This window comes from Tenrec ecaudatus, chromosome 1, assembly GCF_050624435.1.
Source record: "Tenrec ecaudatus isolate mTenEca1 chromosome 1, mTenEca1.hap1, whole genome shotgun sequence".
Classification (NCBI taxonomy): Eukaryota; Metazoa; Chordata; class Mammalia; order Afrosoricida; family Tenrecidae; genus Tenrec; species Tenrec ecaudatus.
In genome coordinates, this window is record NC_134530.1 from 55405663 (window position 1) to 55429452 (window position 23790).

Here is a 23790-nt window from a genome sequence, read left to right on the forward strand (position 1 = left end):
AAGAGAAAGCCTCATTTTTCTCTTAAGCAGCAGCTGGTCATTTTGAACTTTTTTTTAAAATCATTCTATTGGGGGCTCTTACAAATCTTATAAGAATCCATCATACAGTTGTGTCGGGTGTACTGGTACATATGTTGCCATCAACATTCCCAGGGCATTTTTTTTCTGCTTGAGCCCTTGGTATCAACTCCTTTTTCCCTTCCGTCCCACTCTTGAATCCTGGTCCAATTACATATTGTTAGGTGTTGAACTTCTGACTTTGCAGTCAGCAGCCCGACATGTAACCACTGTGGTATCAGGACTCCCTTACTTTGTACTCAAAGAAAGCCTTGCTGACATCGGGTCCATGCCAAGTCCTAGGGACCCCCTGTGGGTTTCCAAGACTGTAACTGTCCATGGGAGTGGAAAGCCCAGTCTGTCTCCCATGAAGCTCCTAGTGGTTTTGAACTGCTAACCACAGACCACAGTCCAACGTACAGCCACTGCATCACTCTTTGTACTAGGGGACCTCAAAAACTGTGTGGGGACATAGAATTACAAGATAATGACTCTTCCCATGGACTTTTGAAGCCCTCTCATATGGCATTGCATAGAGACAAGAGGTACATTGGAAAACAGACTCAGAGAGGAGAAGTGTTAAGCCCTGAGTTACACCACTAGTTAGTGTAAGAGCTAGGTCTCAACTCCAAGCCTCACATGTGCACCTATATGCTTTCTCCTCCATCAGTCTGCTAGTGCACAAGGCTTATAAATCGTTCTTTTTCCTCTTTGGTCTCAGCCGCAGAAGCGAGATGACAAGGGAACATCATCCTTCGGAAAACGTCGCAATCAGACGCACACCTTGTGCCGCCGCTGTGGCGCCGAGGCCTGCCACCTCCAGAAGACGACCTGCGGCAAGTGTGGAGGCCCAGCCAAGCGCAAGAGAAGGTAGAACTGGAGTGCCAAGGCTGAAAGACGAAATACCACCGGCACTGGTAGAATGAGACACCTGAAAACTGTGTGCCGCAGATTCAGACATGGATTCCGTAAGGGAACAACTCCTAAACCCAAGTTCATCTTAAGGATGTCAACACTTAGTTGTGCAATAAATGTTCTCGTATTTTAAAAAAATCGTTCTTTTTCACCATGTGCATAAATCATTTGCATATGTTCATTTGTATATTTAAGATTGCTCAGTACATGGAAGCCAAGAAAGATGACCCTTCAGAAACAGTAACAGGGATAACGTTTCCCTAAGGGTAAGAGAAGTGGGGGGGAGGGGCGGATAGGGAGCTGATCTCATTGATGACTGTATAACCCCATTGGATGGGATCAAACAACAGAATTGTATGCGAATGGATACATTGGATTGTGTAAGATATGGCAAAAGAGAAAATAAGGGTTCCCAGGTGGCAGAGTGGTGGGGGGAGGGGATTAGGGGAGCTGATATCAAATTGTTCAATAAGAAAAAAAATCTTTGGAAACTGATTGTGGTAGCAACTGTATGATACTGCTTGATGTGATTAAACTATAGAATAATCTGCTATCTGTAAGAGCCCCCAATAAAATGATTAAAATAATGATAATAAAATAAAAAGTGGACAAAGAACAACTTGAATATTTCACGAAGGAAGATACACAAATGGCCAGTAAGCAATTTAGAAAGATGCTCAACTGGTGCCTTCCCCTCCCCTCCAAAAAATCCTCAAGTGTAATCAATGCACCTTAATTTCTCAGGAAATCCCACACAGCAGTTACTCAAAAAACCAGGGACATTGCACCACGTATGACATGGCATGGTTGGACCTTAAAAATATTATGACATTGGAGCAGCGAGGAATTACTAAACCCAAATGAAGGTAAAACATGATGGTGGGACAAGAGGAAAGCAAAAGGAAATACAGGAAAGAGCCAGGAGGCAAAGGACATTTATAGAAGTCTAAATACAGGCATCTACACATGCAAATATATATATAACGAGAGGGGAATAAAACTATGTATTCATATCAATATATAAAAAATTAAGGTTGCAGATGGACATTGAGCCTCGACTCATGTTCTCCCTCAACACAAGAACACTTTGTTATAATAACCTGGTATTCTGTGATGCTCACCTTCCTGACACGATCACTGAAGACAAAATGGGTGCATAAGCAAATGTGGTGAAGAAAGCTGATGGTGTCCGGCTATCAAAAGATATAGCATCTGGGGACCTAAAGACTTAAAGAAAAACAAGTGGCCATCTAGCTGAGAAGCAACAAAGTCTACATGGAAGAAGCACACCAGCCTGTGTGATCATGAGGTGCTGATGGGATCAGGGGTCAGGCATCTAAGACTCAGAATAAAACCATATCCAAGGTGAGTGGGGCGGGCATGGAGTGGAGACCCAATGCCCATCTATAGACAATTGGATATCCCCTCACAGAGGGGTCACAGAGAAGAGACAAGCCAGTCAGGGTACAGTATAGCACCAATGAAACACACAACTTTCCTCTAGCTCTTTGGTGCTTCCTTCACCCCACTATCATGACCTCAATTCTACCTTACAAATCAGATTAGACCAGAACATGCACACTGCTACAGATAAGAGCCCACAACACAGGGAATCCAGGATAGGTAAACCCCTCAGGGCCAACAAGGAGAGTAGAGATACCAGGAGGATTGGGGGAGGGTTGAGGGAGAAAGGGGGAATTGACCACAAGGCTCAACCTATAACCCCCTCCCAGGGAAACAAATAATGGGAAAAGTGGGTGAGAGGCAACGGAGGATAATGTAAGATATGGAAATAATAATCTATAACTTATCACAGGTTCATGAGGGAGGGCAGGCAGGGGAGGGAGGGGGAAGAAATGGGAAGCGGATATCAGGGACTCAGTGGGAAGAGAATGCTTTGAAAATGATGATGGCGGCATATGTGTAGATGTGCTTGACACACTGGATGAATGTATGGATTGTGCTAAGAGATGTAAGAACCCCCAATAAAAGTATTTGAAAAAAATAATAAAATTTAATAATAATGAACTAATACAGTAAAACAAGTGATGCCTTAGTTAAAGAATGTAAACTTTTTCAAGTTTTTATACTTTTCAGTATTTTCTAAGTTTCCTTACACCTATGAATTCATGTGAAAAGCAGTCATCATGGCAAAAATTGATCGTGGTATGCTTGCACAATTCTTTTTAATATGTTTAAACCATTGGATTGTATGGTGTGCAAATTATGTCAATAAAAATGTTAACATTTCAAAAAATATAATGACATGAACTGTAAAAATCACTGCACTGACTGAAGGCAGCCACAAAAGAACAAATATTGCATGGTATCTCACTCAAAAACTCACTGCCACCCTGTGTCCCACCTGGTAGTGCTGGCTGCCCTCCCCCCCACAGGGCCAGAGTCCTACAGCAGGATCTGTGTTCGACACTTATGACAGGAATCTTCTGGAACCTTCTGAAATCCTGGGGTCTCCCGGCCCCACACTGCCTCGCTGCCCTGCCAGCCCCTCCCACTGCTGGTTTGTCTGGCCTGCATCTCACTCTGGGTGTCTTGGTTTTTTATTATTTATAAGTCATTTGTATCTCTCAACGCCCATGATAGTAGCTTCAAACTGGAAAAAGAATGAAATAAAAAAATACATCTGGGAAAAAACAACAACCTTACTGCCGCCACGTCAATTCTGACTCATAACAAACCTGCAGGACAGAGTAGATCTGCCCTTGTGGATTTGATTTCTGAGACTGTAACTGTTTTCAGGAGAAGCCTCATCTTTCTTCCTCAGAGTGGCTGGTGGTTTTGAACTGCTGACCTTGTGGTTTACAGGCTGAAACCAAACCCTCTACACCACCAGGGCTCCTTAGCATGACCTCACATACATGAAATATCTAGGAGAGACAGATTCATAAAGACGGAAGTTGATTTGTGCTTCCCAGGAGCAGGTAGAAATAGGAAATGGGGATGCATTGCTTAAGGAGTACAAAGTTTCTGTTAAGGGTGATTTAAAAAAATGAAAGAGGATGGACTGATGGTTGCACAACGTTATGAGCATAAGTAATGCCACTTTGCCATATCACACACATGTCAACGTGGGGAGCATACATGATGTCACTTTTACACATCATACACATAACATGCTGTTTGTGATCCATATTTCATCACGATGAAAGAAGAACTTCAGTGTATCATGGGTGGAGGCATTCCACTGCCAACAGTCCGAACCTGTGAGGAGAGTCTCCCGGTCTTCAAAAACAAGGAGCTCGTTCCACAGTGCAGAACAGCGAGTGACGTTCTGCAATGTCTTCACTGCTTACCTTTGCAACTCTTGAATAAAAGCAAGTCCCAGCCAACATTTACACTGGGCTCATCAACTGCAACCAGCTGTTGGCTAGGATCTAAGAGTTCAGCAAAACTCAAGAACAGCATTGTGTGAGAACCAACCAGCTATATAAAATTGACCATGAAAATGACTTTTATTATGTGTAAAGTATGTTACACATCTTTGATACACATGTGCCACTTCTCAGTCTTCCGGCTAAGATTAGGGCTAAGATGTGTAGGAGCATATGTGTGTTTCCCTCAGAGGGTGTTAGATACTTTCCAGCACAGGACTGAGTCCGTTAGAGGCCGGACTGCCCCACTCCCATGGGCACGGGCGCTTGGTGTTAAGGCAGTATGCATTCCCTGCTGAGGGGCTGGAAGAAGCACCCGCTTCCCCTGAGGCGTCAGAATGATGAATGAGGTGGGCCTGCAGGATCCCAGGCCTTCCAATATGGAGGTGACGGGAGGATGGCCGAGGAGTGCGGTGCAAGAGAGCAGTGGTGACCAAGATGCCAGAGCAATGGTCTGGAGGTAACCGTGACAGGCTGACCCCGGCCCCACTCCCACGGGCTTTGGGGTACACAGATCGTGAAAGAATGAGTGGCCTCCATGTTTAAGTCACAGCGAAAGCAGCGTCCTGAGCCTTAGGGAACAACCTGGCTTTGGTTCATAATAATTTCCGTTTCCTGCATGCAAGGAGAGTGTTGCCCAGTGGTCTGAGCTAGACACTTCAGCTTAGAATTCTGGCTCTGCTCGTGACGAGACGTGTGTGTGACTAGGCAAGCCACTCGCCGGCTTGGAGCCTCCAAGTCCTAAGCTGGAAACGGAGCCCAGATGGCCCCACTCCAAAGACGCAATCCGTAAAGCGCTCCGCTCTGTGCCTGGCGCGGGGTCAGCTTTCTGTGCGCGCTCCTCTGGGCCGTGCCGTCAGTGAAAGGACAGGGCGTGTCATGCTGCTGCGCGGGAGAGGGACGAGGTGGCAGGAAAGCTGCCATTCATAAGGTTCATGATGACTGCCCTTGAACGGCAGGATAAGGAGGGGGAGGGGTGACTCAGGTCCTCGCTACTTGCGGAAATTCCTAGTGTTCCCATTGTTAATTCAGAGGCAAAGGGGGATATTTTTGAAGCCAGGAGAGCGCAAAGAAAGGACCGTCTTCATTGCCTTCACACCATTCCCATCGGAGAGGGGCTGTCGGGCCCCTTACGTCGTTGTCACTGGAGTGCTGGGAAGAAACGCCTTATCTCAGAGTAAGAAAATGCGACCGTGTCTGCTGTCAAGACACACCGGCCTGTCACCTGAGCAAAGGATCGCAAAGAACGGAACACCACTTGCAGTTTGACTCTTCCAAGTTATCTTTCCATTAAAAAATTGGTAAACTCTGGGAGGGAGGAGGGAAGGTGAGGGAGAAAGGGGAAACAGATGACAAGGATCTACATATAACCTCCTCCCTGGGGGATGGACAGCAGAGAAATGGGTGAAAGGTGACATCGGACAGTGTAAGATATGAAAAAATAATGATAACTTATAAATTATCAAGGGTTCATGGGGTGGGGGAGGGGAGAGGGAGGTGGGAAATGAGGAGCTGATACCAAGGGCTCAAGTAGAAAGCAAATGCTTTGAGATTGATGAGGGAAACAAATGTACAAAAGTGCTTGACACAGTGGATGGATGGATAGTGATAAGAGTTGCTCAAGCCCCCAATAAAATGATTTTTTTTAATTGGTAAACTCAAAGGTTGTCTCCTCTATTTTCTGTCTCATTCCATGATTGTTTGGATTTTCAGAGGCCTTGCAGTAATGAAAAAAGGTATCATCAATTAACCTGACCATAAGTCAAATCTTTATGCAATCATTAAATTTTATCTGTTATCAATCTTAGGGTTCCAAGTGTTAATGACAATTGTAAATGAAAGAAAGTCAAGCAACCATTTACATAAAAGCATTAGAAGATGATTAATTGGTGTTTTGCATGCAGCTGTAATCTGTTCTGCACTTCTGGATTTGGGAGGGGGAAAGTAAACTGACATTTACCTATGCTAACCTTCATGAAATTAGATAATGCCCTCTGGCTTCCCATCTACACAGTCACACAGAGAGAATTTTCTTTATTGGGGCCGCACTTCATATTTTCTGGTCTTAAAGGGTATTACAAGAGCAGACCCTTGAAAATTAGGCTGATTTCCACATCATTTCGTGGATCCTTAGGTGTTGCATTCCAAGAGGAAGATACTAATTAAATCTACTCTTAACAAATTCCCACTTGTGTGTTTTTGTGTGATTTGGAGAATATATTCCGATTCCAAGAGGCCTACACTTGCGGTGTCCTACAAAATAAGTCACAGGGCTTAGCTAGAAGAGTGTTTTCAAGGAGGGGGAGGGGGGGACTATCTATGCTGAATAAAACTGATAGCCTGGCAGCTCAGATTCAGTTACGATTGCTGAAGCATGTCCAGAGTGGTTATCTAATGCCTCGGCAGGAATTAGGCCACGTAGTCATACTCTGCAGATAAAATCAATTTGAAAATGTCTTAAATCAAATACCAATCCTGGAGCAATACTCTTGTGCAGGAGAACCAGCTACCAGTAATAGGAAGCCAATTATCAACTATAAACCATTCTGCTCAACTGTCCTGGATTGTTGCTGGTAGAACTCATTACATAGTTTGCAGAAGTTAATTGCTCGGGCTAGACAGAACTGTTTTTCTCTCTCTCTCAACATAAAGATGCTGCACTAACCTGGAGGGGAAAAAAAGCAAAAATCTACAGCAACATCCTGAAAAGAACGGCTCCCCATATCTTCCCACTGTGGCGCAGTAGGGCAGCAGAGACAGACTGGATTCCCATACTAGCCCTGCCGTCTGCTTAGTCTCACTTCTCAGAGTCTATTTCCTCAGCTACAAAATGGGGTGAACAAGGAGGCCTGTGTGGCAGCCTGAAGGTCAACTGAAATCGTGGCTTAATCCTGAACATAGTAGAGTCAGCCAATGCTGGCTAGTGCTGGCCCCTTGATCTTCTGGTGACTGCAACCAAAAACAAAACAAAACAAAAAGGCACTATCAGGGCCATGGCTAATCCACACTGTTGGTACACTTGCCAGGACACTTCTCTTGGGTGGTTGACGGGATAGCGAGCAATGAAATACTTGGCTTCCTCTGAATTGTATGTGAAAGATGGAGGTGGCTGTGGGGGGAGACCAGCCCCCCAACAACTATCACGGGTTCGTAGGCGCAATTGCCTGGCTATAATATATAAAGATCATAGTGAAGTCATAGAGAGTAAGCGAGATAGAAAAGTAAAATAAAGGAGTCAGACACATTTCATGGCCGCATACTCACCTCAGCCTGCTTGTTGGTCCATGTGGGGAATTGGAGACCCAAGGAGAGCGAGGGCGAGGGAGTGGGGAAGGAGGGAAGGAGGACCACAGGAGAAGGTCCCGGTGGAAAGAGCATCTTTATTGTTTTGAGGCTTTCAGAGGTAGCCATTAGTCATGCATATTCAGGAGTTAGGTATGTCACAAGGTAGGTGGTGATCACAGTAAAGTCCCTGAGCTCACAGGTGAGGAAACCCAGTACCTGCACTGGGGAAAGGCATGAGCGGGGATGGGTGCCTCAGTGGGAGATCTGCAGGGAGACAGAATCAACCTTGTGCTCACTTTCAGGCAGCATAGCTGTTAGGGGAGAATCTGGGGAGTGACATTTGTTGGTTTCCCACAGGTGGCTTTTGCTTGTTTCACTTTGTATTGTGGAAGTTTACCAAGCAAAGTGGTTTTCCATTCAACGATGAAGATCCATGTTGATGTGGGGATATTGAGCGCATCTCTCACAATGGAACCTGTCTCTCCTGTTTACCGTTTCCACTCATCCTTCTTGCCTATCCCTTCTTTGTACCCTGGCGAATGCTGCCCTTTGGATTCCATGTGGTTGACTGTGCTAAGGTGTACCTTTTGGTGTTGTTTACTTACATGCCTGTGAATTGTTTCACCAAAAGTTGAGCCACTGAGTGAGTTTGGTTCCAGGCCTGAAGAGAGACTAACAGGCCAGTCTCTGGTGATCCACCAATGGATCTCACATCAGCATGGCTGCTTGTATGTCGTATTTTGCACATCCCCCTCCCTCCCACCCACCCCCATTCTAGCCTGGACATGCTATTGTAAGCTCTTTAGAGCAGTCAGCATGATAACCTGGCACCATCTCGCTCTTCTGGTGTCTGGGCTGTTGGGACGAGGGATCCTAAGTCAGCATTTAGGACTGGATGTTTCCCTGCAGCTTTGATTTTCTTCACTCCTTGTTCTAGATGGGGAGGGACCAATAGCTGCACCGTAGATGACCGCTTCAAAACTTTTTAAGGCCCATGGGAATGGTTTTATAAATCTTTCTCCGATCCATTGAAATGTGAATGCTGATACCTTTCATATAAGATTGAAAAGATGTTTACTCCCTTAATTGAAGTGCCAAATCTTGTCTTAGAGCACTATAACCCATGGCCTAGCTGGTATCTCAGCTAATTTATTCTTTCTCATTCATCTGATAACTTAACTCATGCCTACGCACTGAGTTTACAAAACAGAAAGCCCAAGGAAGGTGAAGGAGCTTGCTCTGTAAAATTGGTGCAGACATGCAACGCACAGATACCTCCTTGAGGAGAGAAAAAATGTGGCCATGGGTTGAAAGCAGCAGTAGGTGGTAGGGCTGCTGCACCTGAGTAGTGAGTGAGTCCAGGGAGTGAAGTCCAAGGAGACAGAGCAGAGAAGAGCTCAAAGGACCCAGCCCAGGAGTGGCCAGTGCATTAGGGCAAAACCCAAGAAGGTGGAGGCCTAAAGGCCAAAACCTGTTTTCTGTTGCTAACAAATTACTACAAATCCAGTGTCTTAAAATGACGTGGCTCGCACTGGGATAACACCAAGGTGAGTTCTTTTCTGGAGGCTCTGAAAGAGCTGTTTCCTTACTTTTCCCAAGTTCTCAGAGTCCCCTCTCCCCATCTTCAAAGCCAGCAACGCTACATCCTTCCAGTCCCTTCTCACTCGAGCCGCAGCCCAAAAAGGTCCACCGTGCAAAACGGTTCTTACTCCAAACTCAACTGCCATTTGGTCAAATGTGACTGATAGGGCTTAGAGAACACAGAATTGTTCCTGTGGGTTTCTGAGGATTTTAACTCCTTATGGGAGCAGAAACTCACCTTTCTCCTACTGAGCAGCTGGTGGATTTGAACTGCTGACCTTGCTGTGAGCGGCCAAATGCATAACCAACTACACTCCCAGGCCCAGATCCACTTCTAAAGACCTATGTAATTAGACTAGGCCTACCCAGAAAATCCCACTCGCTTGTCATTTCATTTTCCTGTGGCGGCTAGCACATTGCTATCTCAAATACCAACAGAGTCAACAGTAGTTTCAACCAAGCTCCAAGGAGGAGACTTGGCCATCCACGGAAACCCTATAGATGGCAATAGAACATTGTCTGACTTGCTTATTTTGGATACATTGCCAGGTGAGGACATTGCTTCGTTTTTGGTCAAGCAGAGAGCCAACACAGGTGAGGGAGGACTCTGGATGGGGTGCCTCGACACAGTAGCAACATCCAAGGATATCTGCCAGGTACTTCAGGAAACTCCTCCTACTTCAAAATCCTTAATCACAACTAAATCCTTTTTGCCATGTCAGGTAATATTCGGAGGTCCCAAGAATTTAGGAGTCAGATATCCTAAGGGCCATTATTCTAGTTACCAGCAGTAAATACAGTTTCAGGGGAGGGAGTCATCCACTGCCACTTGAGAATCAACCTCTGGATTAAGTACCAAAATTCTAGTGACCTTGACTAGGGTCACTGTAGTGCAGTCAAAACCTGCATTGGAGTGGGTTCAAAACAGTGGCCAATCTAAACGGCTAACTCTTGAGTCTATGAGAACATAAAACGGGAGTGGTTAGATAAAGGGAGGGAGAGAGGGAGAGAGGGAGGGAGGGATAAAAGAGGAGCTGATAGGAAAGACTCAGATAGAAAGTAAATGTTTAGAAAATGATGGCAACGTGTGTACAAATATGCTTGATAAAATTGATGTATGGAATGTTATAAAACGAATTAAAGGGGGGGTAGCTGAAAGGGCTAATAATGTAGGGCCGAACAAGTTTTTTAATATGGAAGGAACAGTGTGACTATAGGCTGACGGGAGTGATCTGGTAGAGAGCCATCAATAAACAGGATAGAAAGGGTTTAAGCGCTAAATTAACACGTCTGAATAGCACGAGATAGAACCCAATGCAGAACAGCTTGCCTCCTGAAACAGGGCAGGCAGAGCATACAAGCACAGATGCAGGTAGGTGAGAAGTGGTGGTGGAGTTGATGGAATCTCCTCATTTCTATTTCTAAGTTTGTTGGGGACGGGAGAGTTAGGAGGTAAGGGGCATTTATAGAGTTCTAAAGGCATGTACATATGTAAATATGAGGACATAGAACTACGTACATATATTTATAGGTTTAGTATTAAGGTAGCAGATGGACATTGGACCTCCACTAAAGTATTCCCTCAATGCAAGAATACTTTCTTCTATTAAACTGGCATTCTATGATGCTCACCTTCCTGACACAATCACTGAAGACAAAGCGGGTCCATAAGCAAATGTGGTGAAGAAAGCTGATGGTGCCAGGCTATCAAAAGATATAGCATCTGGGGTCTTAAAGGCTTGAAGATAAACAAACGGCCATCTAGCTCAGAAGCAACAAAGCCCACATGGAAGAAGGACACCAGCCTGTGTGATCACTAGGTGCCAAAGGAAATCAGTTATCAGGCATCAAAGAAAAAAAAAATCATTGTGTGCTCACCTCCATATGATTGCTGAGGGCAAATGGGTGCATAAGCAAGTATGGCGAAGAAATCTGATGGTGCCCAGCTATCAAGATATAGCATCTGGAGTCTTCAAGGCTTGCAGGTAAACAAGCAGCCATCTAGCTCAGAAGCAACAAAGCCCACCAGCCTGTGCAATCACGATGTGTTGAAGCAATCAGGTTATCACGCATCATCAGAACAAATATTCATATCATTGTGAATGAGGGGTATGGAGTGGAGACCCAAAGCCCATTTGTTAGCCACTGGACATCCCCTTACAGAAGGGTCTCGGGAAGGAGATGAGCCAGTCAAGGTGCGATGTAGCAATGATGAAAAATACAACTTTCCTCTAGTTCCTAAATGCTTCCTCCCCCACACCACTCCCATCATGATCCCAATTCTACATTGCAAACCTGGCTAGACCAGAGGATGTACACTGGTACAGAAAGGAACTGGAAACAAAGGGAATCCAGGGCAGTTGATCCCTTCAGGACCAGTGGTGTGGCAATACTGGGAGGGTGGAGGGAAGGTGGGTTGGAAAGAGGGAACTGATTACAAGGATCTACATATAACCCCCTCATTGGGGGACAAACAGCAGAAAAGTGGGTGAAGGGAGACGCCGAGCAGGGAAAGATGACAAAATAATAATCTGTAAATTATCAAGGGTTCATGAGGGAAGGGGGAGCAAGGAGGGAGGGAAAAAATGAGGAGCTGATGCCAGAGGCTTGGGTGGAGATCAAATGCTTTGAGAATGATGAGGGCAATGAATGTACAAATGTGCTTTACACAATTGATGTATGTATGGATTATGATGTTGTATGAGCCCCTAATAATTAAAAAAAGACAAAAAAATTTTAAGATTCTTAAAAAAATAAGATTTGTCTAAGAAAGTAAGAGTACATTCATGGAGGTCTAGACAAAGACATGTACATGCAAATATATATGAGGATGGGGAAATAGATCTATGTGTCTATATTTATAGGTCAAGTATTAAGGTGGCGGAAGGACCTTGGGCCTCTACTCAAACACTCCCTCAATGCATGAATACCTTCTTTTATTAAATTGGAACTCTATGATGCTCACTCTCCCGACACAACGGCTGGAGCCAAAGTGGGTGAACAAGTAAATGTGGTGAAGAAAGCTGATGGTGCCCGGCTATCAAAAGAGATAGTGACTGGGGTCTTAAAGGCTTGAAGATAAACAAGCGGCCATCTAGCTCAGAAGCAACAAAGTCCACATGGAAGAACACACCAGCCTGTGTGATCGAGTGGTCCCAAAGGGATCAGTTACCAGGCATCAAAGAACAAAAAATCATATCATTGACTGCACACCTCCATGATAGGATCGCTGAAGACAAATGGGTGCATAAGCAAATGTGGTGAAGAAAGCTGATGGTGCCCAGCTATCAAAAGAGATAGTGTCTGGGGTCTTAAAGGCTTGAAGGTGAACAAGCAGCCATCTAGCTCAGAAGCAAAAAAGCCCACATGGAAGAAGCACACCGGCCAGTGCGATCACGAGGTGCCAAGGGACCAGGTATAAGGCATCATGCAAAAAAAAAAAAAAGATATAAGTGTGTGTATGTATGTGTATATGTATATATATACCATATTAAATGAAGGGGGAAGTGCAGAGTGGAGACCCAAGGCCCAAGTGTCGGCCAATGGAGATCCCCTCATAGAGGGGTTTAGGAGAGGAGATGGGTTAATTAGGGTGCGAGGTAGAACCCTAATTAAGAACACAGCTTTTTAAGAACACAACTAATTAAGAACACAGCTTTCCCCCAGATCCTGGATGCTTCTTCCCCCCAACTACCATGATCCAAATTCTACCTTGCAGGCCTGGATAGGACAGAGGCTGTACACTGGTACATATGAGGGCTGGAGGTACAGGGAATCCAGGGTGGGTGATACCTTCAGGACCAAGGGTGTGACGGACTAAGCTGGGAGAGTGGAGGGTGAGTGGGTTGGAAAGGGGGGAAGGGAGACTCCGGATAGGGCAAGATATGACAAAATAACAAGGTATAAATTACCAAGGGCACATGAGGGAGGGGGGAAAGGGGAGGGAGGGGAAAAAAAAAAAGAGGACCTGATGCGAGGGGCTTAAGTGGAGAGCAAATGCCTTGAGAATGATCGGGGCAGGGAATGTATGGATGTGCTTTATACAATTGATGTATGTATATGTATGGATGGTGATAAGAGTTGTATGAGTCCCTAATAAAATGTAAAAAAAGAGAAAAAAATGATTAGGGCAAAGACTGTACAGATGTGCTTTATACAATTGATGTATGTATATGTATGAACTGTGATAAGAATTGTATGAGCCCCAATAAATTGTTAAAAAAAAGAAAAGAAAATATTAACAGCAACAAATAAAAAAAGAAAAGTTGGAATCCGAAAAAAAAAAAAAGAAAGTAAGAGTAAACAGAAATATAGGGCTGTCGCATATAGTACAGTTCATTTGAGGTCATGACTTTAAACAGAAGTTTTATCAGCACCTTCAGTTGCACAAGTGCAAGGGCAGAGGTGGTAGAGGTCAACCACAATGGAGTATGGCCAGGCAACAAAGGGTAAGGCAATCAACATGTGCAGCCAAGATTGATTTTTAACAATGGACCACAGACTCTAACCCAGGTGATGAAGTACACTGGGAGGTGAAAAATAAGTCAGATCAACAAGTTGACCAACTGTATACATCTACATATCTGACACCACCATCTAGACTGAGGTCCTCCAAAATGGGGACAGTGTCTTCTCATTCTGAGTACTTCAGCACAGAAACATGTTGGATGGATGGGATATTTGGCTAGCATTTAAGGGAAATTCCCAGCCCCACATCTTGTGATATACAAATTTACTATGTCCTCCCTGCTCTTTAAGAGTTCAAGGAAAGTTTCAATGCTTTTATCAAAACTTATGATGGCAAGTAAAAATGCATTTAACACATAATTCCTGAGCTGAGGTCATACCAAACCCAATGATGCATACACCATTAAAAAAAAAATCCAGATAGTACCTGTACTGACATTTCCCTTCTCCACATCCCCTCAGATGCCTTTAAGGCCCATAGAGGGGTGGTGGAAGAAAAAAGAGACATATCAATGCGAGGCCAGGGCACTAATCCACTCAAGGAGAGGATATTGTTTATATCTCCACAGGAAAGGGAGAGCAGACCTCACCCAGGTGCACCAATCCCTGAGGGCGATGCTCCTGCTCTGAGCAGCCCACTCAGAGAGGACTGCAGGGTCAGAATCAGCCTGGGACATTATGTCCCCTACCTAGATGACAGCGCTGCAAAGGACAGCCCTGAAGATAGTTCAGGGAGAGTAGCCAGTCTGACCCACTCACATGGAGGCAAACCAAGAGGGGAGTGCAACAGATCGGCAATGGGAGCAAAGCCAGTCCCTGAGGAATCCCGATCATAGCATTTGGCATCTCATCTGTTCTGGTTGGAAGTTACTCATAAGGGAACTATACTGAAAGCCTAAAGGTATTAACATTGGTGAGGTGGGGGTGCACCAGACCACTCCATCCCTGACTGCAGAAAAGATCAATGAGGACTTGTAGGATGCAAACTTTTCAGACATGAATGTTGAGAATAGGGCACACATGCTGCTAGGTAAGTGGGACCGGGGATATGGAACCCTGAAAGAAAATGGGATAGTCAGGCTGATGGGAGTTTATCAACTGTGAGCCAGGATATGTTAGACTTGAAACTTCATACTCATTTTAATTGGTGTCCATCTATACAAGATAGGCAAGAATGGGCAATTCCAAGGAGACACAGCAATAGGAGGCAAGGGAAGGGAGACGGAGGAAGGAGGTGAGCACTGAGCCAACAGGGACGGGTAATAACAAGGGTTCTAAAATTGATCGTGAGGTTATAGCATTCCTGGTCCTGTCTGATCAATCAAAATGCATCCAAGAGGAATTAAGAGTTGAACAATGGCTAAGCATGAGAGTGGGGCAGGAGGGAAAAACAGGAAAAGTAAAAATTATATATAGAAGTATAAACAGATATGCACACATATGTAAATACATGAGTATATTTATACATGGTATATATGTAAACACAAAGTAACAGACAGACCTTGGGCCTCCACTTAAATCTTACCTCAGTACTGTTTGTTCTAATGTGTTGTACAATACTTATCTTCCTGACATGACCGCAGAAGACAAAATGGGTGCCTAAGCAAATGTGGTGAAGAAAACTGATGGTGCCTGGCTATTTAATATCTGGGGTCCTAAAGGCTTAAAGTGGCCATCTAACAGGGTAGCAACAAAGCCCACATGAAAGCAGAACACCAGTCTCTGTGATCATGAGGTGTTAACAGGAAAAGGGTATCAGTTCACAATCAATCCAATAGATGTGAAGGGGCGTGGACAAAGTGGAGATCCAAATCCCACCTCCAAGACAATTGGACAATACCTCATAGAAGGGCCACACAAAAGGGATGATAGTTTAGCACTGATGAAACACGGAACTATTCTCTAGTTCTTTAATATTTCCTCCCCTTACTATTAGGGTTTGTTTTACTCCATTAGATCTTGTTAGACCTGGGTAGATTTATTTGTATTATTGATTGTTCATGCAAGAAGCCAAGACAGATACCCGTAACCCTTCAGAAACAGTAACAGCAGTAATGAGTCCGAGGATATGGGGAGGAGGCAGGGTTAGAGGAGGGGGCTAATAGCAAAGATGATTGCATAACCCCACTCGAGGGGAGTCAATAACAGAATTGTAGGTGAATGGTTTTATTGGATGGAGTAAAATATGGCCCCAAAAAAACATTTAAAAGAAAAATAAAATATATTAACAATAAGGCTCCCTGGGGGTAGGGTGGGGATAAAGGGGAGCTGATATCAAGGAGGTTCAAGTGACTGTTTGAAAACGGTGGTAGCAACTTAACAATTATGCTTGACCTAAGTGCATTATGGATTTATTAACTGCACAAGCTCCGTTAAAAAATTAAATTTAAAAATTGTGATGGAAATTTTTTTTTTTAATTGTGATGGAAACAAATCCTTCGGAATGGGACAGGATGCTAAATCCCTACTATGTGTCCATAAGCCAAACCAGGAAATATACCAGATGTAGCCCTAACTGCATTAAGTTTGCCCAAATTTAACACCTGGGCACCATAAAATCTTTGAACTCCCAATTTCATTTTCACCTCACTTGAAGTAAGCTGATAACTGAAAACATGCAAGCTTCCCCAGCAGACAAGAATCAACAAATGCACAAAGAGCATGTAAAATATGTTTTATTGTTCTTTAAAAGGGCTCAGGGGGTTGGTTTGAAATCAGGCTGCATACCTCCTTATCAGTCTGACATCTCTCTCTCTCACCGTATCAAACTGGCTTTAGCTAGCAATACTTCATGAAATCCAGAAGGAAGAAAAAAAAGGTCTAATTCTGAGGGGGAAAAATCCAGTTCTGAGAACAATTAACATCAGTCTGCAATCTCAAACAGAATAAGGGCTTAATAGTTCATGTTGCCTTATACACCCGTCTCCTCACACAGATCCAGGAATGTAATTTTCCTAACTCAGGCAGGCACTGATACTGACTGGACACTGCGCGCACACCCGCACATACACACACACCCTCCCCCCAAATCACAAAACTCACAGCGTTGTCAATGGGAAATGGTTTGCTGTGGTATTGATCAAAACCCTGGGAGTCAGCAGACAGGCAATCTGAGCTTAGAGGGGAAGTTGTTTTGATCTTTAGCCTACGATAAAGGAGTTTACCATCGTGTCTAGAAGTAAAAGCATTTTGGGACAGTACCATCATTTTCATTTGAAAAACCTAGAAACAATTTCAAAAAGCATTGTTTTGTTTTGCTTTCTGGGATGAAGAGAAGAAAATCTGCATGTTTGCATTTAGTTAAAAACCAAAAAAACTCCGGCAATGGAAAATAGGCAGTTCATGTAGCTGGCCAACATCTGAGGTATCATCAGTGTGAGACACGGTCCTGGTCCATCCCTACTGGCCTTGCCTGATCCGAAAACCATGGAAGTTTATGGCTCTGCACAGCAAATTCCAGCAGGACAAGACGACCCCAAAGCTGTATTCAGAGCCTTCGAAGCAGAGCACTACTCTCTATGTACTATTTAGGTGAAAGAGCCTAAGAGCCCCTGATGGTGCCCCTCATCTTGTGTTGTCAGTGCAGCCTGGCCACACCTGCCCCGACAAAGGGGCAGAAACAGCTTGTCTAGATGAGCACACTGAACAAGCAAAGGATCTGTACAAACACGACTACCCCACTGCACAAACAATACAGTCTCCTCTTTGTTACTCTGTGAATTGCTCTCTGTTTCTCTTCTACCCTGTATGGCCTATGGACACATACTCACTAGGCATTGTTGGTTTTAAACCAGTGATTTTTTTTTCTTAATCTCAAAAAGAACCTAGTAAGAAAATAACAAGGCAATCAGTGGTTAAAACTGAACTGTACATATAAGGGGCAGTTGGGAAAATACCCATCACAGGTATTTCTCACGTCTAAAATATTGAGTCTTTGCTCCTCCTCCTTTGACCATTTTCTGAAAAGTCTGAGTATAACTCGGTCTGAAATTAACATTTCGAACTACCAGGATTCTCTAGTGACTTCGTTGACCAGCAGACCCAAGCCAAGCTACCACAGTACTGCGCAGTGCACACTGAGGGCTGGCTCTGCCCAGGTCCTCCATCAGCGATCCCCGGAGTCCTCCTCAGAAAACAAAGGTTGCCAAGTCACCCACTTAGCTTTGTTGGTTGGAAAAGGGAAGAATTCATTTCTCTCAGCTAAGTTTTTGAGAAGAGAGATTCCTCTCTTACAATTCTACTTCCCCACTAATTTACCAAATCCAAAACCAAGGGGCTTTCAGCTACTTTGACTAGCATTGGATTATTTCAGAAAGAAACTAACACAAATACCCTTATCATCAGTACAGACTAAAAACCACCTGGATCATATAATATGTAAATCACTGCTTCTTTTTCTCGCCCCCCCACCCCGCCCCACACCCCAAGCCCCCCCCCCCTTTTTTGGTGTTTTTGTTTTGTTGTTTTCTGTAAGCGCCCAGGTGGGCATAAGGCTGCCAGACTGCATGCACATCTACAACCACGAGGCCTTCTCCTATTCCATCTACAACCTGTATCAGGGAGGGAGGAAGAAGAAAAGAGGGGGTGAACTATACCCTCCCCTCCAAAAATTAAAGGAAGAAAAAAGAAAAGACAGCCGACTGCAGGGAGAGCGATGTGCCTAGCACAATGGAAGCATGTGCCCCCCAACAGAGGGTCTATCCAGGCTAATCTTTGCTGGTTTTCCTTAAGAGACCTACATTGTAAAGGTTGGGGGGGAAAATTTTTTTTAATAATTCAATCCTGGCAGGAATTCAAACTGCAACATTAGCAAGCTCATCCTTCACCAAATTAATCCCCTTTTCCTTTCTCTTTTTCTTTTCTTACACATTTTATTCACGTTATAGAGGGATTTCATTTTTGTTTGTGATCCAATCATCAGGAGTGGTTGAGGAGAACTGAATCCATCACTACTTCAATGACACAGTTAAGATTCCAGATTCACATTTCCAGGTACCAAGAGTTCCCTCCCTCTAAATGCCACAATCAAGCCAGCCTTTGTTGACATCTCTTTCTACTGAACACAGCAATGCCCATTGGTGTCTTTGAAGCGCAATCGCATCTTCGGTCGGTATTTCTCCAGGTAAAGCAGCTGTTTGGAATTGAACGCTCCCCTTCTCTTTCTGAAAATACAAGAATGGCCTGCGTCACTACAATGCAGTATTTTTAGGACCCAAGGCTTTTCCAACTTCACCACACACAGCTGGAAACCAGCATACCTCCCATACCACACTATTTCTTCAAGTCAAATAGCTCATTTGAGGCATCAATTTTTCTGAGCCTTCTGAGAAATCTGTTTTACTTTCACTAGAGTCTATTAACAGTTTAATAAAGTTAAGAATAGTTTGTCCTTAGATATATATTCTCTTCCAAGATCATTACTAAATTCTCCAGATTAGAACCGGCAGCAGAGTATGTGGGATGTTGAAGAAAACAGCATGAAGTGGAAAAGGTGTGCTCAGGATGTATAGATAACTCTCTAAAATACGTCGCTGCTCCCAGAGCTGCTATCATTTGATGCCTTCTGCCACAAATAACCTTTTTAAAAAGGAATGAGAGGGAAAGGGCAAGGTAATGATTGCCAAAGAATTCTGCACAACAAAATAACATGTCCCGTTACTCCAGACTGATGCCAAGATTCCGTGTGGATAGCATCATCTTGATTTTGCGCCAGAAAAGGTCATTGTGGAGTCCTCTGTGATTAGTTGCTCCTCTGTCGATTTTTCCATGCCCCTTAGTCACAGGATCTAAGAATTACACTCATGAAAAGGAACCCAAGAGCAACAAGACCCTAATATCTAGATCAGGCATCCTCAAACTATGGCCCGTGGGCCACATGCGGCCCGTTGAGGACATTTATCCGGCCCACCGGGTGTTTTTGCCCCATTTTTTTACTTCAAAATAAGATATGTGTAGTGCGCATAGGAATTTGTTCATAGTTGGATTTTTTTTTTAAAACTATAGTTCGGCTCTCCAACGGGTCTGAGGGACAGGGAACTGGCCCCCCGTTTAAAAAGTCTGAGGACCCCTGATTCACTTTCAAGATCCCTAGATTCTCAAATGATACACAAGACAGGTTCTATAATTTCCAAATTCGCCACTAACATGAGAAAATCTATAAAGCTGGGAGCCTATAGAAAAATCTAAGTCTCTTTACATTTGCTTTGCTTTTTAAATCTTCAATGTTCTAAGCCAAAAATGGAAAATTATCTTATTCTACAACTGGATGCTTTCCAAAACTCCTCCTGTTTGATCTTACAATAGGTTTTGTGTTTCTGGGCATAACATTCCATACTCACTGTCTTATAAACTGAACTGCATCTTCATACTTCATTCCACATTCAATCAGAGCAAGTGCAACCAGCACAGGTGCCCTGCGGAGAAAAATCCACTTGTAACTATCCACAAATCATCAGAATTAAAAGATTTTTAAAAAAACACCCTAGATTACATATTATCAGAGCAAAACTAAGCGTTGGGCCTCTTTCCTAAAACATCTGATTTTCTACAGTATAATAACTCTACCATTATTCTCTATTCTTAGTAAAGCAGTAAACCCTAACACCATTATTTAGAGATCTTTACTCTTTAAAATGTCGCCACATTAACTCTAAATTTTCTCATTATCATGTCAATCAAAAATTCTTCTCTGAACTCTTACCTATCAGCACAGTAAAATAAATAACCAAATTCATTACCTCAAACACCTCAATATTTTCACCCCAAATTAATTTTAATATCATTTCTTCATTAGACACTTAAAAATGCTAAACTTCTACAACAAAATCCTTTTGGTGAATTAGGAAAGGGACAGAGAATTCATTCCAGGCAGTTTGCTCTCTCTGTCTAGCTATCTATGTATTATTCTAACAAAGGAACAAGTTAGTATATTTGTTTGCTTTTTTTTTTCCTTTTTTTTTTTTTCTTTTTGGAGTTTGCTTATTTTTTAAGTACATTACAGGGCACCAGCTTTGGACCACCTAAGACAGCTTATGTTAAGTTACATTACCCTCAGCCTTCAGAAAAACAGCAAACAAGAGCGCTCAGCAGAGCTAACAGTCTGAGTCACCACTACCTAAAGGCAGCCAGCAGCCTGCGCTAACGTTTGAGTCAAGTGCACATCTTAAATTGGCATTTTATCTGCTGCGCTGCTGCTGAGTGTTTCAACACCAATCCAAGTAATGCTACAGAAAAAGGGTTTTACCACCAAGGTCAATTCTCATTCTTCACTGATCTCCTTTCTGAGAGGGTAAAGGTCACCCATCCGCTCTCTACCTAATAACTTCCCAATCATCTCAGTTCAAGAATAAACCGTGTATAGATTCTTCTTCCAATTCTAAAATAGCTTTAATTTTGTTGCCCATTTCAAAGACCTGAACCTTTGATGACTTGATAGGAGGGGGGGGAGCATACTGAAATAAAACTCTATTTTTAGCTCAAAGATAAGATAATTACATCAGCTTCTTCAAAGCGACTGCTGAACCATCACCTAAACCTATGATGGCATCAGAATCAGACAGCCAGAGACCTCCAAAAAACAATCCATCTTGGGGAATCATTACAGTCGTTTTTTATTCATTTCCTTTCCTTTCAGGCAATTTACTATTTAGTCTTAGAAATGCCAACGTTCAGCTGACTTCCATAAGGCATAATAATGAATTCAGAGACAAAAGGGTAAGAACTTACCGTCCTAATCCTGCAACACAATGCACTGCGACACAGCAACCTGGCTCTTCACGAAATTTGGTTTTTAAGAGGTTGAACCAATCGTCTACTATCTGATTAGGGGGTGGAGCTCCATCATCAAATGGCCAATCCTGGAACGAAAAGGCCTTTGGCATTAAATCAGTATTTTTCTATAAGACTGCCATCCTGATGCACGATGAACCGCACGTAGTACACAGGCAGACCTTTCAGAATTAACTGTACAATTACTGCATATTCTTAAAAACAGTTCTGGTTGCTAAACAGTTCTGGTTGCTACTGAAAAGGAGTCGAAGACCTAAATTCAAGTTTGCCAAATAAATTCATCTTCTCAATGAAATACAGTCTCATAAGCATCTAATTTTACTGTATATGAACCTCTTTGATCAGAGTGATAAGAAGCTAGAGGTCTCTCAAATATCATATGTAATACAAAAGTAATTCCACATAATAGAGAACACTAATTAAAGCCAAGACAGAGGATACAACAAATATAATTTTGGTTTTAAAGTCGACTCTCACAAAGACTATCTCGTGTCTCATTTGGATCTGAAAATATTTCTGGTTATCCTCCAAATGACTTTAAGACTGACAGTTTTTCTTTGGAGAAAGGTTCCTTGTGATTTAAAAAAAATTGTTGGGCGATAAGAGAAAAATACTACCATCTTTGTGTTTATGGATGAAAAAAGAAAAAACAGGTGCCAAATATTCTTAAAGCCCCACCTAAGCTAATAATACCCCACTTAACAAATACAATGTCACAAGATGAGATACTGAACAAAAAAATCTGTTTGCCTTCTTTGATTTAGGCTGTGTTTCAATGAAGACCAATCCTGAGCATCTTTGCTGCAAAGCCAGAGGTAATGAGGAAGCAACCTAACAACTTTCGAAGGGGGAATTCACCTTTTGCATGCCCTCTCTTCTCTAGTTTAAGGAATAGAAATGTAAGAACACTGGGAATTTCCTGTCTAGTCTAATGAGACTGGGTAAGGATACATTAAGATACTAGAAGAGAGAACAGTGGCAGTGCACTGAACTGCCTCCGCAGTCATTTCAGCACTTCCGCAGTCATTACGGCACTGCTGAAACACTTCATATCAGGGTTTGTAACCTGTTCGCGTAGAGCCCCTGCTGAGAATTTTCAGTTCCATGTATTCAGGACTTCAAAAAGTTTGTGGACAAATAGAATTTTACCTGGGCTTTCTGAAGTCCCTCTCCCCCAATACTAAATCAGAATCTAGATTTTAACAAGATGCCCAGGTGATGCTTATTATGCAAACTTGTCAAAATATAGAGTTTAACTCAGTAGATGGATGAGTGGAAATGCAAATTCTCAGCAGAGGTCAAACCAGAATGAACCGATTCAAAGGCCAAATTTCTGCTGCCTATTACCCAGGACAGTACCATATGTCTGAGTTGTCACCTACACAGTATTTAGAGGACTGTAGTGGGTGATCATCATTATAAAAAATGTCACCAACTCCAGTTTGCCAATAAATAGCAGCAAAACCAGTAGGCATATTAATTAAAAGGTTTCTCCAGTATTTTCTAAAACATACTTCGTTAAGAGACAGTAACATAATTCAGGAGTTTCTAGCTAACAAATTAAAATATCAATTTGGAAACATCTGAACCTCAAATTGACACTGCTGAAATCACCATTAGTCTATTCTGATGTGTCTCAGATTTGTAAGGACATTCAACGGACTGAATGATCTAATTATCAGACTCTCTCATGGTACACTGTCCAAGATCCTCTTCACCTAGAAGAACACTAAGAGAAGTATACAAATGAGTTATCTTAAAATTGTGATGTCTGGGAACAGCAGCAGCATTCCTGGCTGAATCCTAATTGATCTTGTTTTTCCAAGCTTTAAATTAGACCTATAATTTTATCTGAGGGCCACAGTTATTGACAATAAAATCAAACAAAAATGTAGACGGAAAGACCTGAAATAAATTTTTCAGACCTACTATTCTCTTCTACAAACTAGTTCAAGTTCTTCAAATCACTTCGATTTAACAAAGATGTGTACCAACATTCAAACAGACCACAGTCAGTCAACCATCGATATATACCGTATATACTCAAATATAAGCCGACCCGAGTATAAGCCGAGGTACCTAATTATTACCTGGGAAACTGATTGACTCGAGTATAAGCCTAGGGTGGGAAATGCAGAAGCTACTGGTGAATTTCAATAATCAAAAGAAAAGAAAATTACTAAAAATTGAGACATCAGTGGGGTAATATATTTAAATATTTATTTTTAGAAACATAAATAAAAGGGCAAGTCATTTAACATTAGTAAACCAGCACAGTAAGTGGAAAATAGGTTCAACAAATACA

At 42.9% G+C, this 23790-nt stretch overlaps 1 protein-coding gene across 2 annotated transcripts in view; it reads right to left on the reverse strand.

The window, feature by feature from the left end:
• Positions 1 to 16354: 16354 nt before the first annotated feature.
• Positions 16355 to 23790, reverse strand: part of PTP4A2 (protein tyrosine phosphatase 4A2) — a 33028-nt gene continuing 25592 nt past the window's right edge. Inside the window, exons 4-6 of one of the 2 annotated variants that reach the window (XM_075553412.1) lie at positions 21423 to 21568; positions 20036 to 20110; positions 16355 to 18859 (exon numbers count right to left, since the gene is read on the reverse strand). In XM_075553412.1, coding sequence (XP_075409527.1) covers positions 18751 to 18859; positions 20036 to 20110; positions 21423 to 21568 — 330 coding nt within the window. In that variant the 3' untranslated portion in view covers positions 16355 to 18750. The remainder of the gene's footprint in view (positions 18860 to 20035; positions 20111 to 21422; positions 21569 to 23790) is intronic. The other variant, XM_075553414.1, reaches the window with a different exon arrangement.